Raw genomic sequence first — 14608 nt, forward strand, 5'->3', positions numbered from 1 at the left:
TACTAATCGATCTCTCTACCTTTCAGTACCTCGGTAGTACTCCTGTGGAGCAGCCTAAGGGCATCGAGGTGGTCAAGGAAGCCATCCGAAGGTTGCAGTTTACGCAGCAGATGAAGAAAGCCGAGGGCGGTGGCAATGTGAAGACGAAGAAGGTGGAAATTACCATCAGTGTAGATGGCGTGGCAATACAGGTAAGGGAAACAGTACAGGAGTCCTTCGGCCGTGATGCATAATAACTTTGTTTTCTTTTACCCCCAACACCCCTCAAGGAACCACGATCGCTGACGATCATGCACCAGTTTCCGCTGCACAAAATTTCCTACTGTGCGGACGAGAAGGGCGTGAAGAAGTTCTTCAGCTTCATCGCCAAAACGGGCACGGGCTCGTCGACGACGGCCTCGATCAGTTCCGGCGACGACACGACCAGCTCGAACAACTCCACCACCAGCACCACCAACGGCACGGAGGATCGGCACGAGTGCTTCGTGTTCATCTCCAACAAGCTGGCCTCGGACATTACCCTGACGATCGGGCAGGCCTTCGATCTGGCCTATAGGTTGGTATTCGCTGACGATATGCGACGTTCTTGATCTTCGACACATCCGATCTTCGCTCTCCAATAGGCGCTACGTTAGCGACAGCGGTAAGTCGCTCGAGTCGGTCAAACTGCTGGCACAGAAGAAGCAGCTCGAGCACACGATCACCGCCTACCGGCAGCGGCTGCGGGACCTGTCCGAGCTGGTCTCGAAGGCGGAACTGGAGAAGCTGCTGCTGCGGATGGGGCTGCGGGACATCTGCGAGGTGCCGGCGCTGGAGAACGGCGTCGACGGGCACAGCACTTACAGCAGTATCAACAATAACAACAACAACGGCGCTGTTAATGGCAGCAAGACGCCCGACTTGGGTAAGAAGCAGCAACAGTGGAACATACGTTCGTCCCGTGTCCGTAGCTACAATGTCGCACTCTTGTTTACCTTTTTATTTAGGAATTGATGTATCGTTACCGAACAATGACGATCAGCTGCTGATCGAAACGTCACCGAAGCACTTCGCTCCGATCGTTCCACCAAGGAACATCCAAAATCAGGTAATTGGAAAAATTGATAAAACAACAATACTGGTGCAATGTTTCAAATTGATATTAACCTTATATTCAACTACCTTCCTTTCAGATCAACAACACACTGGAGGCGTTCAAGCCAACGGTCGGCACGAAGCTGGAGGGTCTGCTGTTGAACTCGGACTCGGACAGCGATTTTGATCCACGTGCGCCCGACAACGACACCAGCCACACCACGAGCAGCGGCGGTGGAAACAAGATCAGCAACGATTTGTTTGGCTTCGAGCCGCCGAAACCGACGGCCAGCGCCTCGCTGGGCCAACAGCTCTTTGGCAGCAACAACAATGGTCACAATAATGGCTTTGCCAATGGTAACGGGCCCGTCACGAATGGATTCTCCGCCCTGACCAGTCCTCCTCCGATTCGTAAGCCACTTCACTTGACGTTCGTTTGGTGTTTGAGAGTTATTGCAAGATTTCTTTCTTCCGGTTTAGTGGCTCCTCCACCAGCAAAGTCCGCGCCACGGAGAGCGGTACCACAGACGAACGGAAATAGCAACGGATCGAATGCATATCAGGATCTTTTCGGGTCGGCACCATTCAATCCGCAAAGCAGTGATGTAAGTAGATAGTTCGATAAAAGATCATCTTCGTGGTATACGAGTGTATTTCAACAAGTAAACAAAACCCAATCTCATCAGACACGTACACATATTTTTTCATTACTAAGGTCACAATTTGATTGTGAACCTAACAGAAATACAAAAGTTAACTTCTTCACTAACTCCCGGACAGGACTCTACCTCTACACTGGACGAATCGTCCTCCTTCGGGCTAAACGATAAAACGTACATCATCAACAAGAACGGTGTTGCTGGCACCCGGACCACGGGTAACGCCACATTACCGCCACCACAAGCAGGAATAAGTCCCTTTACGCGCGAAGTAAACGTTTTGGCGAACAATTCGTACAAGCTCGACTCTTCGATACTTTCGTACAGCGAGTGTGGCAACGCTGGTGCACATCCTGGTGTATTACCCTTTAACGGTGGTACAGGTGCGCCTCCGTCCTCCTCCTCCTCCTCCATTGGCAATACCGGACCCGCCGGAGCGTCCACCACCAACACCGCCACAAGCACGGCGGCTAATCTGGTCTCAAAATTGAACCCCTTCGCGGCGGCCATCAACGCACCAGCAATACTGCGAAGCAATCCGCTTGCCGCCGTACAGCACAAAACCGCCGCGTACGACGTCTTTACGAACCCGAGTGACAAGGAACGGCTAACCATTAACACCGGTACGGGCTCATGGCTGGACGCCGGATCCTGTCACGGGATACCGCCGTCCGCCGGGGGTAACGAAAGTGCTGCTGCTAACTGTACTGTTAACCCGCACGCACCTGCGGCCACCATTGCATCTGGTACTAACCACCTAAATCAGATCACCATCACCCAGCTCGCCGACCCATCCGGCGGCGATCCGGCTGCCGCTTCCTCCGAGGCACTGTTTGAAGACTTTGCTCTGTCCGCCTTCAACGAGTTCAAGAAGGATCTGAGCATCAACAGTCGCACCGTGAAGCGGCAGTCGTCGTTGCTGCGGGACCGGTTCCATAATAAGCCATCGGTCACTAATGATGTAGTAGCGCAGGTGGGCAAATCTGTTGCTGATGTTGTCATTGTTGGGGACGGGCTCAATGCTAATGCCGCTGGTCTACGCTTGGGTGGGCCTAAAATGCTTCAGCCGGAATTGAAGGTAATGGCTGCCGGCTTCGAAAAGACACCTTCGAGGTCGTTACGTGTCGCGTAATGTTTGTGTTCGTGTGTGCCGTCGCCAACCATGTATTTCTGTTTCCTCGAGACCATCGATCTGTTTAATACATTTTTAAAATATTTACTTTAATATGTCTCATAATTTTGTTGCGCCCTGTAAGAGACACTAATGTTTCCGAACCGGGATGAGGCAGAGGGTCAGAGGAAAGCAAATTTGTTTTATTTTGCTATCACAGTCTTCTGTCACATGTTCTGAAGAATTCTCTAACTTTTGATGGTCAAACGTAGGAAGCTCAAACATTTCACTACTTTTTCAATAAACAGAACAATATTTCTCGATCAACAGCGCTCGACCAAGCGCTTTTCATCATAAATTGAAATTATTAACTAATGTGTTAGCTAATCATGGTTTCTAAGATTTACTTTTCAACTATCCCTTCTTTCCTTCATTAATTTATTTGTGTTTAATTATCAAAACCTCTCGACACAAGTGTAACACACACGTCATTCGTTGTTGATCCTCGAAACATTCATTCCATTCTCGTCGACTTGTGCCAGTTTTCGCATTTTTGTATCGTGTGTGCGTGTGTTCGTCCTAGTTTTAATTGGTCCACCATCCCCCCTAGTCATGATCGCTGTGTTTCTGGAGATCTATGTATTTGCCTATGTGTTCGCTTTAGTAGAGTCTAGAAAGTGGTGTTATATGCACACACTCCAAGTCATACCCTATTTTACTGATACTACCTTTCCACTGTTTCCCGTTACAGACGACCAAGAACGGTTTCTTTAGCTCCGACGATGTACTGGATACGTTCGATCCGCTGAAGAAGTAAATTGGAAATATTTATCTGCTGCATCTCTCGTCTCCTTCAATCTGTCGCTGCTCATGTCCGTGGCTGTGTAACATCTAGCGGTTACAAGAGGACATAAAGTTGGCCACCATCAAGCAGAAGTGCAGCAGATACGGTTCCAGATCACGTTAAACTCCCACACCAGCTGCACAGGAAAACATAAAATCCGAAACAATCGAAAAAATTAACAGACTCCATCAAACGCTGGTGCTTCTGGAGAGCTGGTGGAGAGGATTCGGGGGTTTTCGTTTTTTTTTGTTGGTTTGTTTGTTTTGTTAAGAAAAGCATAAACGTGGCAAGACGGAATGTGCTATCCCCAGGAAAGAGAAATGGGTGAATATGTAATTTGTTATAGTAATTGTATGTACTCCCTTATATCGTAAGATAACGTTATGTATCATCCCTTTCGCGTCCTTCTATCTCCTATGTGTAAACATGTATTGCGTCAACAATGTAAAGGTGATCATTCTAACTGATATAAAACAACATCAGAAATGAATCTCGAGGAACATGGCACATCCAACGGTGGGCTAGGTGTAATGATCTTGCACCAAAACTGTTAACACACATACACATACACGATCTGGCACCCATTTACAAGGGGGCATTTAGGAAAGTTGTTTTCGGGTTACGATGATAGAGCTTAAAGAGAAAGAAAAGCACATATAGTCCCCGGAACAACAAAACCAATGGTCAATGAAGAATATACAATTAAAACTAACGCACCTAAAGCAATATAGTATTATAATTGACAAACGAGATACGAACTCTATCAGCGGAGCAAAAGGAAAACGGTGTGTTTTTTCGTGATGTACATCATGCTATATGGAACATAAAAACCCCACCCTCCGTACGGTAGCTTAAACATATTTACATTTAATCGAACCTCTCGAAAGGAAATGGAAATCGATCTGCTCGGCGATCATTTGCATTTCTGAAGTATCTGTGGTAAAACTATCTTAAACGAAACATTCCCACAATGTGTGTGCAGTAATGGCAGAGAGCATAATTCTCGTTTCTGTTTATGCTTTTTCTTTTTGTAAATCATTCGTTTTTTTTTTGTTAGGCGAGCAACGTTCACTTACATTTACCGCTTCCAACTTTGTTTCTCCTTAATGAATCAATTGGTGCATCGGCAAGACAAAAAGTGGCGTACAGTGTTTATTACCTGTTGATTGTTATACGATACGAGGGATTCTGCTTTAGGACGGGCGCGAGTGCAAAGTTTTGTTTTTCTTCTTAGAATACTTTACTCTGCATACTGTAATATTTCTGTAGTTTAGATGGTTTAATTTTAAATCGAAAACGCTGAAAGAAGAAGAAGAAGAAGATGAGAAACTATCACCCTTTAGCGACATGCACAAGACAAAAAGTCATACGAATAGTGATCCGATAGAGCAATAGATAAACACATTTCCATTTTTCCATTTGAATGCTACTGAAAAAAAAAACAAACCAAACGCAAACTTTTCCTTCCATCGTGTTTGAAACAATCCTCTTACAGAACGAGCCCCCGTTGAAATCTGTGACCAGAATATCACGAATGAACCATTACAACTAAGAATATCCAATAAACACGTAATGTTAGTTCTGTAGGCAAGTGAGGAAGATAAGAAAAAACAAACGGAGCGCACAAAAGTTGAATCCAAATTGTAGTATCACTCGCGATCTGTAATGATCCTTTTCTGTTCTGTCTTTTGTTTGTTTAGCAAGATTCATAATTTTGGTTAGTTGATACAGCATAGCGTGTAGAAAGATGAACAACAAAAAAAAACCAAGATAATACGCAAAAAATCTTTAGGGCCATTGTTATCGTATATGAGTAACCATATCAAAACATACATTTATACTTAGCTAAAGGATGTAGTGAATAAACTAAGAACTAAAAGAATCTAAATCGTACGCTTGGTGTAATGTTGTATGCTGGATTTTACCAAGTAGCACTTTTTTATTAAAAGAAAGAATCAGTTAACATTTTGTATAGATAATATTACTCGCATTCAAAGTATTCATCAAAAAATGGTTGATCACTCTTCTAACTGACAGTCTACCGCGAAACGTACGCCTCGTTAGCGATGAAAGCCCGCTTGCATTGGATAAAGAATAAGATATAGTGACGGTGGCGGATATATGTAGCAGAGGATTTTTCTTTTTTCTCTCATTTTCGAACAAATTATTCATAAACTTCTTTGTGCGCAGAACAGTCTCCGGGTTTACTACCATAATCATCCGGATCTCATCGGGTCCTAATGGTTGTGTTTTGGTTCGGGATGCTGCCTTTTGTGTTGATTTTCTTACTGCTTCGGGATACAGATTATGTTGCCACAACTTTACCCTAGCAAATGTGCGAGCCACTGCCTGCCACTGCCCTGCATGCTGCCGCTGCTCGTTCCGGACCTTGATGATGATGTACGTCGGTTGACGAGCAATTATTATGTGCAAACCATCGGTTTTTACGAACGACCGAACTAGTGCATTCCATCTTCCCCTTGCGGCAGTCAGCTACTGCTACTAGACAGGAAGGTGTAGAAAGGAAGCAGAAATCCTCGTAAAATCGTCGACCGGGCGGTTTCGATGGATGCGCGCGGTACTGTTTGTTGAGTTTGTGGTATGATTTGTGATTCCGGAAACGAACCGAATCGCGGAAAAACGTGCAGCGAAGCCGAGAAGCGAGCCGCGGGCTCGGGAAGATTGAGTGACATAGAATGAAATAGTGGGCAAATGTTGTGACGATGGAAACAATGTGGACAAAATATGGTGCCTACGTGCTTATGGTTTGATGGAGAAATGTTTCTTTCTTCCATACTATGTCGATACCGGAGTAGATCTAAAAACATATCTTAGAAGTAGCTATGCCATCATAATGGTTTATCCCATAGTTTGAACACCGGATTCACTACTTAGCATACGCCACACCTTTCACTGCCTCGAGGGACCCCCCAATGGAAAGATCGAACAAAAAAGCTATCAGGCATCATCATCATCGCGGACGAGCAAATATTAATCATAACCTCCTCGGTGGTGACCCCTCCACATCTTCTACGGGACCGTCGGTTCCGCCTCTCAAAAATTATAACACGATAAATGAATTAGAAGCGGCACCGCATACGACTCACATTTCCGTCACGATTGTTAACCGCTATTCGCCAGCCGACCGACGGTACGGTCGGTGCTTTGCGCTCTTGCACCATAATCGTTAGGGGTGAGCTAAGGAAAAGGATACGTTGAAGGATCGGACCATGACGGTGCGAGCGGCGAACGGTTTGGTTGGTAATCGAGTGCAACCGGATTGACTTTTCCCGGAGGATCCCTCGAGATATGTGATCGAAAACGGGAAGGAAAGGGAAGGATTAGAAACGGGCATACTAGTACGAATACCAATCGACTTGTGCCATTATCAATTAGAACCTGTTTATTTCTGTTAAACCCCAAAAAGAGTGAATGGTCTTTCACAAACAAAACTACCGTGCGACCCCATTTACAATCTAAATTTTGAATTGAAACTTTAGCCCCCATCGGAAAACTAATCTACTTTGATAAACTCTTCTTGATCGGTTGCTAAATGTTTCCAAAAAAGGAAAAACCCGAACCCTATCCTCTCGAGCATGGAACAGTGTAACGAATACACGATAAATGGACCCGATGTTTGACAAGTTTATTTTCCAACCCCCTTTTTTGGCCGCGCGATTTGTGAAATGTGTCACTCTTAACCAGCGCCGTCAGTGCTGAAATCAGTTGAGCGTGTTGATTCGTAAATGGAAATCATTTCGTTGCGCTTTTCCACGGACAAGAGAACGGCAACGAGACGCGGGACGGAAGGAACGTTTAAAATTCATTTTTCTCGGAGTTGCAATTAGAAACGCCCGTCAATCATCTCACATGAATGAGAAAGAATCGTGCTGAGGTGATTAACAATTACTCTAACTTTGTCCTTGAGTGCGGAATGTGGTTCTTGGGGTAATTTTAGAAGCATTCTAATTCTCTTGTTAACTAACATCTTTTGATCTGTAAATCTTACTTTGTGGGCTTATTTCGCACAAACAAAGCAGGACTATTTTTAAAGTGTTAAACATTTGGAAAAACAAAAAAAGCATCCTCCATTTGCTTAAGGTTAACCGTAAACTCAGCACCACACAGTCCCATATGCTACCAATTCTGAAGTTTCATCTTTTCATCCACATGCCCCGCAACAAACTAGCGCAAGTAAAAATAAAATAACAAAATCACCACCGCATTTTTACTGCCCTGCTTGCGGCCCACTTTGCCAGCATTGATTGGACACTTCGTGAGCGCTCCCGGGGACGGCCCACAGAAACATTTTCAGCACATTTTCCCAACTTCGTCCTGCTGAACATGGACGTTTTTTATTATTTTTACTGCCCCCGGTTTTGCCACGAACAGAATGTGTTTTGTGGGTGATGATACTTGGACGGTCGACGGTCCATTTTCGTCTCCGTTCTTCCGATTGCGACATTCCCGAACGATAGGAACTAAAAAAAACCAACAAACAACCAATATGTATTTATGCCTGCGTCCAACCCGGAGGGTGGTGGAGAATGAAAAACTGGGCGGTCAGTGTGGAAAATTAAGTCAACGAAAGCAAAACAACAGAAAAAAGGGAAAACCGCAAGACCAGCAAAAATCACTCGTTTCGAGCAAGAATGTTCGTCGGGAGTTGCCAATCGAGCGAAGGTTTTGGTTTGCCGTTGATTGGGTTTGGAAAATGTCGATACATTGTGAATGACATAGAATTCTCTCTAAGAAACTCTTCTAAAAGTGGTTACATGGTTGAACAAACTTTGAAAATGTCTTTCAACTAGTTAAAAATACCCATTTCGAATTGTTTTGAGATGATAATTTTGTTTTGCACAAAAACTCGAACTAAAATTAATAATATTTTTAACAACACAAAACATCCTCGATGATACCTTGAATGAGCGCTCAGCATCTCCTCAACTCCTGTGGGCTTTCAAAGCTTATCAAGTTGTTTAACGAAATAATTAATTTCGTTCGCGACTCACGCATCAACGCCGCCGTGTTTGAGCGTTTCCTTCCTACCTGTTGTGCCGACCGCCATCATGGCCATACATTGTCCAAATTACGGTGAAAAATGTCTGGCTAAGATTAGACCACTTCGTTCTTTTTGTCGGCATTTGGTCATGTTTTTTTGCTGCCTTTCTTCCCACTGCAGAAGGCGTCATTCTTGCGTGGACCAAGTCAGACAGCAAGACGCTTCAGCGGGCCGTTATCCGTTCTGCCAACGTTGCAATCATATCCGTCGTATATGGGGTTTGTTTTGCTGCTGTTTCAATCAGTTCCCGTTTCTTCCTGCATCACCCGAAAAGTCTCATCAACATCACCATGTCCTGCTGCTTAAAATTCCGTCGACAGCCCACCAGGCAGGGAATTATCGCCGACAATCGCCAGTAGCCACGCCAGCCAGAAACTATTTAGAAAACGATTTGTGAACAAAAAGGCTGGCAAACAACTCATTCACCAAACCGTGCGCGGGCTCGCATCTGATTGGTATTCATCGAACGCCAGCGGAATGAATTGTTTAATTACTGCGAATGGATTGGGATTTATTTCGTGTTTCTCGAGGGAAGGGTAAGGCGATGATGCATCTAATGGTAGAAAAATGCGGGTTTTATTTTATTTCTACTTCGGCCTTTTAACTCACCCATCACGGGCCTGCCGTTTTTTTTTAATGCTGTCTTGGTTCGCTAATCATGCTCACGCGCCCTTGTCGGTGGATTTTTCTTTGAAGTTTCTTAGAAGAAAGGAGGAACTGGTAAAATAATTATGCATAAAGCGAAAAATAACAATTTTATTACGAATTCTTTCATGTTTGAACGCATAATTCATTTGTGTTTTGGACTTGACCAACAATGATCAAAAACATAAGAACCTCGATATATTGTTCATCACAATTGTGTGAGAAAATACAACAAATATTTTGTTCGGGAAAATGTTTTGTTCGGGAAAAAAGGGTCATAACAATTCTGCATCTTTTATTATGATTCAGAAGAGATTTTTAGAATTTTTTTACAGATAACTTACCGGCTACGCACGTTACTCTAACACATGTCATCTTTCAAAGATTAATTCCAAGACCTTTTTTCCCGAGAAATTCTTCTTCTTTTTTTGTAAAACTGAATCCAGCAACATTCGTTAGAAGAAAAATAATGCACAAATTTTCACGATCCCTTCTACTCTGCACGGAAAAGCGGCACCGCAACTTCGAGAGGCGTGTCCGGAGTCATTAGTTTGTATGATGACAAAGGGATATTTTATTGCATGTCCTTTTTATTTGCTAGTGCGCCCGGGTTGGTTCGTTGGTCGTTCGATTTTTCCCCTCGTAGCACTTTTTCATTTCTTTTTCGTTTCGTTGTGTTCGCTCATCGGTTTTTCTCCCGGCCTTGACTGCAGCAAGTTTCCCTCAGGCCGGGAATCGTTTGCCATTGATTTCCTCTAGCGACCACATCGATTACGTACTTCCGGTTCCTCCTTCCGCTGATAGTTGTCTCTGTGTTTATTTCTTACATAGCTCATCGAATAACTTTTCTTCTTCTGGACTAGTTCTTCCAGGGTGTTTAGTTTTAACATTTCTTTTGGATAACCGAAGAATGGGATTTTTCTTACTCTGAATATGGATCATTGTAGGCAGGATTAGACTAACCTTTAATTTTTTCATACGTATTGTGAATAGAAATTTGATAACCAAATAAAAGAAATTTTATTTTGATTATATTAAGGCGATCATCACTACTTTAAGAATCATTTAAACCATTCATTACTCTTAACAATATTTTTCCAAACCCAGGAATCATGCAAATATTGTATACTTAAACCATACACACCACACCGAATACTGCCGCTTAATCGATTCAGAATCCCACCAAATCTTTCCTCCAAAAATGCTCTCACGATTTGCAACATTTCTGCCAGTCAGTCAGTTGGGTCCCGCACCCTCAACAGCCCCGACCCTTCCACCCACGTACGCGCTGGCCTGCGATACATCAACAGCTCACGTCCCGCCTAAGATTTATACGATTGGTTTATTGATTGATTTTTAACGATATGTCACCCGATATATCAAAGCATGAAAGGTGCAGTAACCGATGTTGCCGAATGGGCTTCGAGTTCTCTAGTTTTTATTTATTTTAGCGGGTGCTGAGGCCCAGGTATGTTCAACCGGAGCTGCTTAATTCCGCTCACAGATTGCGTATGCTTATAAATTGATTCCATCGTTCGGCAGGTTCTTGGTTTCGCAATCGAGCTGATCATTTTTTAATGCCCCCTAAACGAAGTTCGATCAGGGCGTGCAGAGGTTTAAATTCGTTTTTTTTCCGCAAAATCATAAACATTCCTGACCTTATTCCCAAGGAAGTGCGTTGAGTTTTGAATTATTCACTTGAGAATAATGTTTCCTTCAATGCCGATCGTTCATCATCATATTGGCATTTAAGGTATCCAGTTTTTGCTATAAACTAATTTTGAATACAACTTCAGGCGCAACACCTTCACAACTTGTATCAACTACTGAAAATTCGCATGATGCATAGATATACAAAAATAGGACTTTGCCAAATGCCTGGGGAATGCGTGAAAATTATTAATCATCCTCGAAACCCAATTTATTCCTTCACCGTGTTTTCCTTTTGTGTTCGGATTGCTAGCCATGTTTTGTCAATGTGACCCTTACAAAACATAAACATATGCAAACCAGCTGAAGAAAAATCGGAAATTTGGCCGGAACATAAAAGCGCAACCGATCATTCATATTCGTTTCAACTTGTACCGCCCATCGGCAGTCTTCGCCACCGATGGTGGTCCCGTCCACATGTGGCTGAATTATAAAGGCTTTGCCATACATTCATTAACGAGTAATAAACTGTTGGTGTCCCGACCATGTGGCTCCCGGAAACACTTCGACGCGATCTTTGCGTCAACCATTAATTGGGCATGATGGTTCGGATGATTTTCCAATGTTTCTTCCGAGGGGCCGAGCCAGCATCCGACAATTTAGCGGCCTTCGCATCGCTGATTTTAACAGCTTTTCGGTTCGGATTTTATGTTTTCCGGAATGCGGAGCTGCTTCAGGCGTGGAGTCGCAGGGCGTGCCTTTCGCACTTGTGCACAATTTTTCGGCACTATGAAAGAATAGTTTTCCTTTTATGTTTTTCCGCCGCAAAGGCGGTAAAGAATGGGTTCCAACACGAGTTATTGTGACATTGTTTCGGATCGCTAAAAAATCGAATGGAGAATCCGTTTTGAAGTCCACATGTCCACCAATGATTTAGGAGGAAGAGAGTTATGAAATAAGTTCATTTTTCTGTAGAGTAATGGAGCAGACACACTTCTATAATAGATTATGATGAGATCCCATTATGAATAGGTTTAAGTTGAAGCATCTTAAACATTATAAACCATTGTTATGCAAATTATAAAAGTGTATCTTTGTCCGACTACCGATACCTAGTTTTCATTTTTAATTATTTTACTTTTTTTCTCAATCCTTCGTATCCGCTTCTTTCTCATTCAGCTCTACCATCCCTATAGGACGTGCTTTGGAATATGAAAACATCCTCCTTCGGCGGATGGCAGCGAAGTTTGATCGATCGCCGATCGACTGACAGCATTCGTTCGTATAAGTAGGCGCGCCACACTCACAGCAACGACGTCGCCTTCCTAGTGACAGTTGTTAGCGCCGCCAATTTCGCACGAACTGTCAGCGCACCTTCACGTGTCCTGCAAGTTGACATCATCGAAACCCGTTTTATAACACAATCGTCGAAAGGGGTAGAACCATCGAGGGGGGAGAGGGAGAGTACATCTGCTAATCGGTTAGGAGATGATGATAAATGGCTGTGTCCTGCAAATCTCCTCCACTCTGTGCTTGGTGCGGTTCTAAACCGTTTAGCGATAGATAGGAGCCTGCTGGGACACGTCGCACAATAATTGTTAAGAGAAAAAGGAAAGCTCCTATTCTGCAGACGAGCGGGAAAAACAAATGCAGAATGACTTCGGGCAGCTTTTAGACGATCGAAAGAGATCAATCCTCGGCGTCGGAATCAACCCCTCCTAATCGGTGTCACCGTTAAACGGGACACGTTCTCATTCAGAATTTCAATAGCAAACCCACATCAAACGGCTCCGAACGCCATCGGGTGACAAAAGCTGGCTCGAAGGCGTGAACCTTTCGATTGTAGCGCACCTTTTTTTTTGGCTCATCTCGTACACTGTGTCTACAAAAATTGGCTCTTTTATCTCGCTTTTCCTTGTCGCCTTGCAGACTCACGCAATCGACTGCCACGAGCAGGGAAAAGGCGTGAGACACCTGGGATAATGAATGAGCTACCGGATTCGGGGGGGTCGTGATGTAGGCCGGCCGAACCCCGGCAGTGAAACCCCGGGCAATACCAATTTTCAAATTGTTAGCTCTACCTTTCAGGGGAAAAATAAAAGACCTCCAGTAGCGTGGATGAGCACGACCGAGAGCAAAAGGATGTGGCATAGATGTTCTAAAAGGAAACGCCAGTGAAAGCAAGCCACACATACACACACGCACACCCGAAGAGTCGCATTAGCGACAATTTGGTGCGTGAAATTAGCCCACTTAGTCACGCCACTAGAGGATGCTGTCGACATTTCTTTTTCCCCGTTAATCGAGGTCCTTGTTTGACTTTTGCGCTCTCTATACTTTTGCCCAATTTTTCAAGGAAAAAAAACACGCAAACGTGCTCTCCATTCCCGTTTTTCCAGGCACTCTCCACAGTCAGAACCAATATATCGGCCTCATTGCCTATTTCATTGCCTTTTGGTCTGTTAATGGTCGGATAGGTTTCGAGCAAGATTTGATTCCATTCCCGTTGGAACGGCGTTGCCCTCCTCTTTTTATGTCGCACCTTTGCGAGGTTTGTCCTTTGCTGAGCAAGGATTTGTCCTAGAGGTAGGACGCAAACGCACACCACAATCCCCCGGATAAACACTCTTCACGGCCGTGGTCGTGGTATGGGCAAGCTAAATTAAAGCTAACAATAAAAAGGGCAACAATTAATGTAATCACCAAAGGCCTCAGCACGAAGCCTCGCCGGGTCGCAGCATCAATTACATCGGATATCTGGAATAGAGCGTGAACAATCCCGCCCCGAAATCTACATCGTGTTCCATCACTAGCTGCTTTTGCAACGTAACAAGATTTCAAAGAATCCTTGCCTGGGAATGGAATGGGCGGTTCGAATTGTATAGCTTGCGCAATTTGTGTTAAACATTACGTTAATGTGTTTTTCGTATTAACGCACTCAACATACATATTTTAACGCCGCGTTTGCAATGGAGTAATAATGCTTCTTCCATCTCTAATATTACAAAAAAAAAACAATTCATAAAAACTCTTATCTTCTCTTTTCCTCCATAAATTGGTCAATGCCAGCTTTTGTTTTATCTTTATTACTATTTTGCCGAAAGGTTTAGCTATCTTATAACCGCTATTTATTACAATCCATCACTTATAAATACAATGTTATCTGTTTTTCAAATTTTTCAACAATTTGAATTTTTTTTTTCTTACCACTTTGCATTATCCACGTAAACTTATATATTTTACTTTCAATTGCTTTCGTTTTGTTAATATCTAATATGTGACTAATTACAGGAAAACTTTGCTTCAAAAATATTAAAGGCATCGTATCAAATTGAATAATATGGTTTTGGTTGAAGAAAGGAATTTTTTGTTGGATTTATTTTCAACATTCATTGTCCGTTGTTCAGTTGTTAATGTTGTTGTCACTTTGTACACTTTGATTTTTTTGTGCTTTCAATCCGGTTGTTAAATGACTAGCAAGAAGTTTAGTATACTTGAAATAAATTTAACATAAAATTTTCGTTCACGTAAAAACATGAAAACCTACATTCCTTCAGAAACTT

The 14608-nt window shown here is 43.4% G+C and overlaps 1 protein-coding gene across 2 annotated transcripts in view; it reads left to right on the plus strand.

Annotated features, from left to right (window-relative positions):
• The window catches only part of LOC131262066 (PTB domain-containing adapter protein ced-6), a 31083-nt gene extending 25662 nt beyond the window's left edge, over nucleotides 1-5421 (plus strand). For both annotated transcript variants that reach the window (XM_058263979.1, XM_058263980.1), the window contains exons 4-11: nucleotides 27-191; nucleotides 270-556; nucleotides 624-904; nucleotides 987-1087; nucleotides 1173-1485; nucleotides 1555-1679; nucleotides 1855-2811; nucleotides 3596-5421. In XM_058263979.1, the coding sequence (XP_058119962.1) occupies nucleotides 27-191; nucleotides 270-556; nucleotides 624-904; nucleotides 987-1087; nucleotides 1173-1485; nucleotides 1555-1679; nucleotides 1855-2811; nucleotides 3596-3661 (2295 nt within the window). In that variant the 3' untranslated portion in view covers nucleotides 3662-5421. The remainder of the gene's footprint in view (nucleotides 1-26; nucleotides 192-269; nucleotides 557-623; nucleotides 905-986; nucleotides 1088-1172; nucleotides 1486-1554; nucleotides 1680-1854; nucleotides 2812-3595) is intronic.
• The last annotated feature ends 9187 nt before the right edge of the window (nucleotides 5422-14608 follow it).

The sequence above is a fragment of the Anopheles coustani genome, chromosome 2 (assembly GCF_943734705.1).
Source record: "Anopheles coustani chromosome 2, idAnoCousDA_361_x.2, whole genome shotgun sequence".
In the NCBI taxonomy this organism is placed as follows: Eukaryota; Metazoa; Arthropoda; class Insecta; order Diptera; family Culicidae; genus Anopheles; species Anopheles coustani.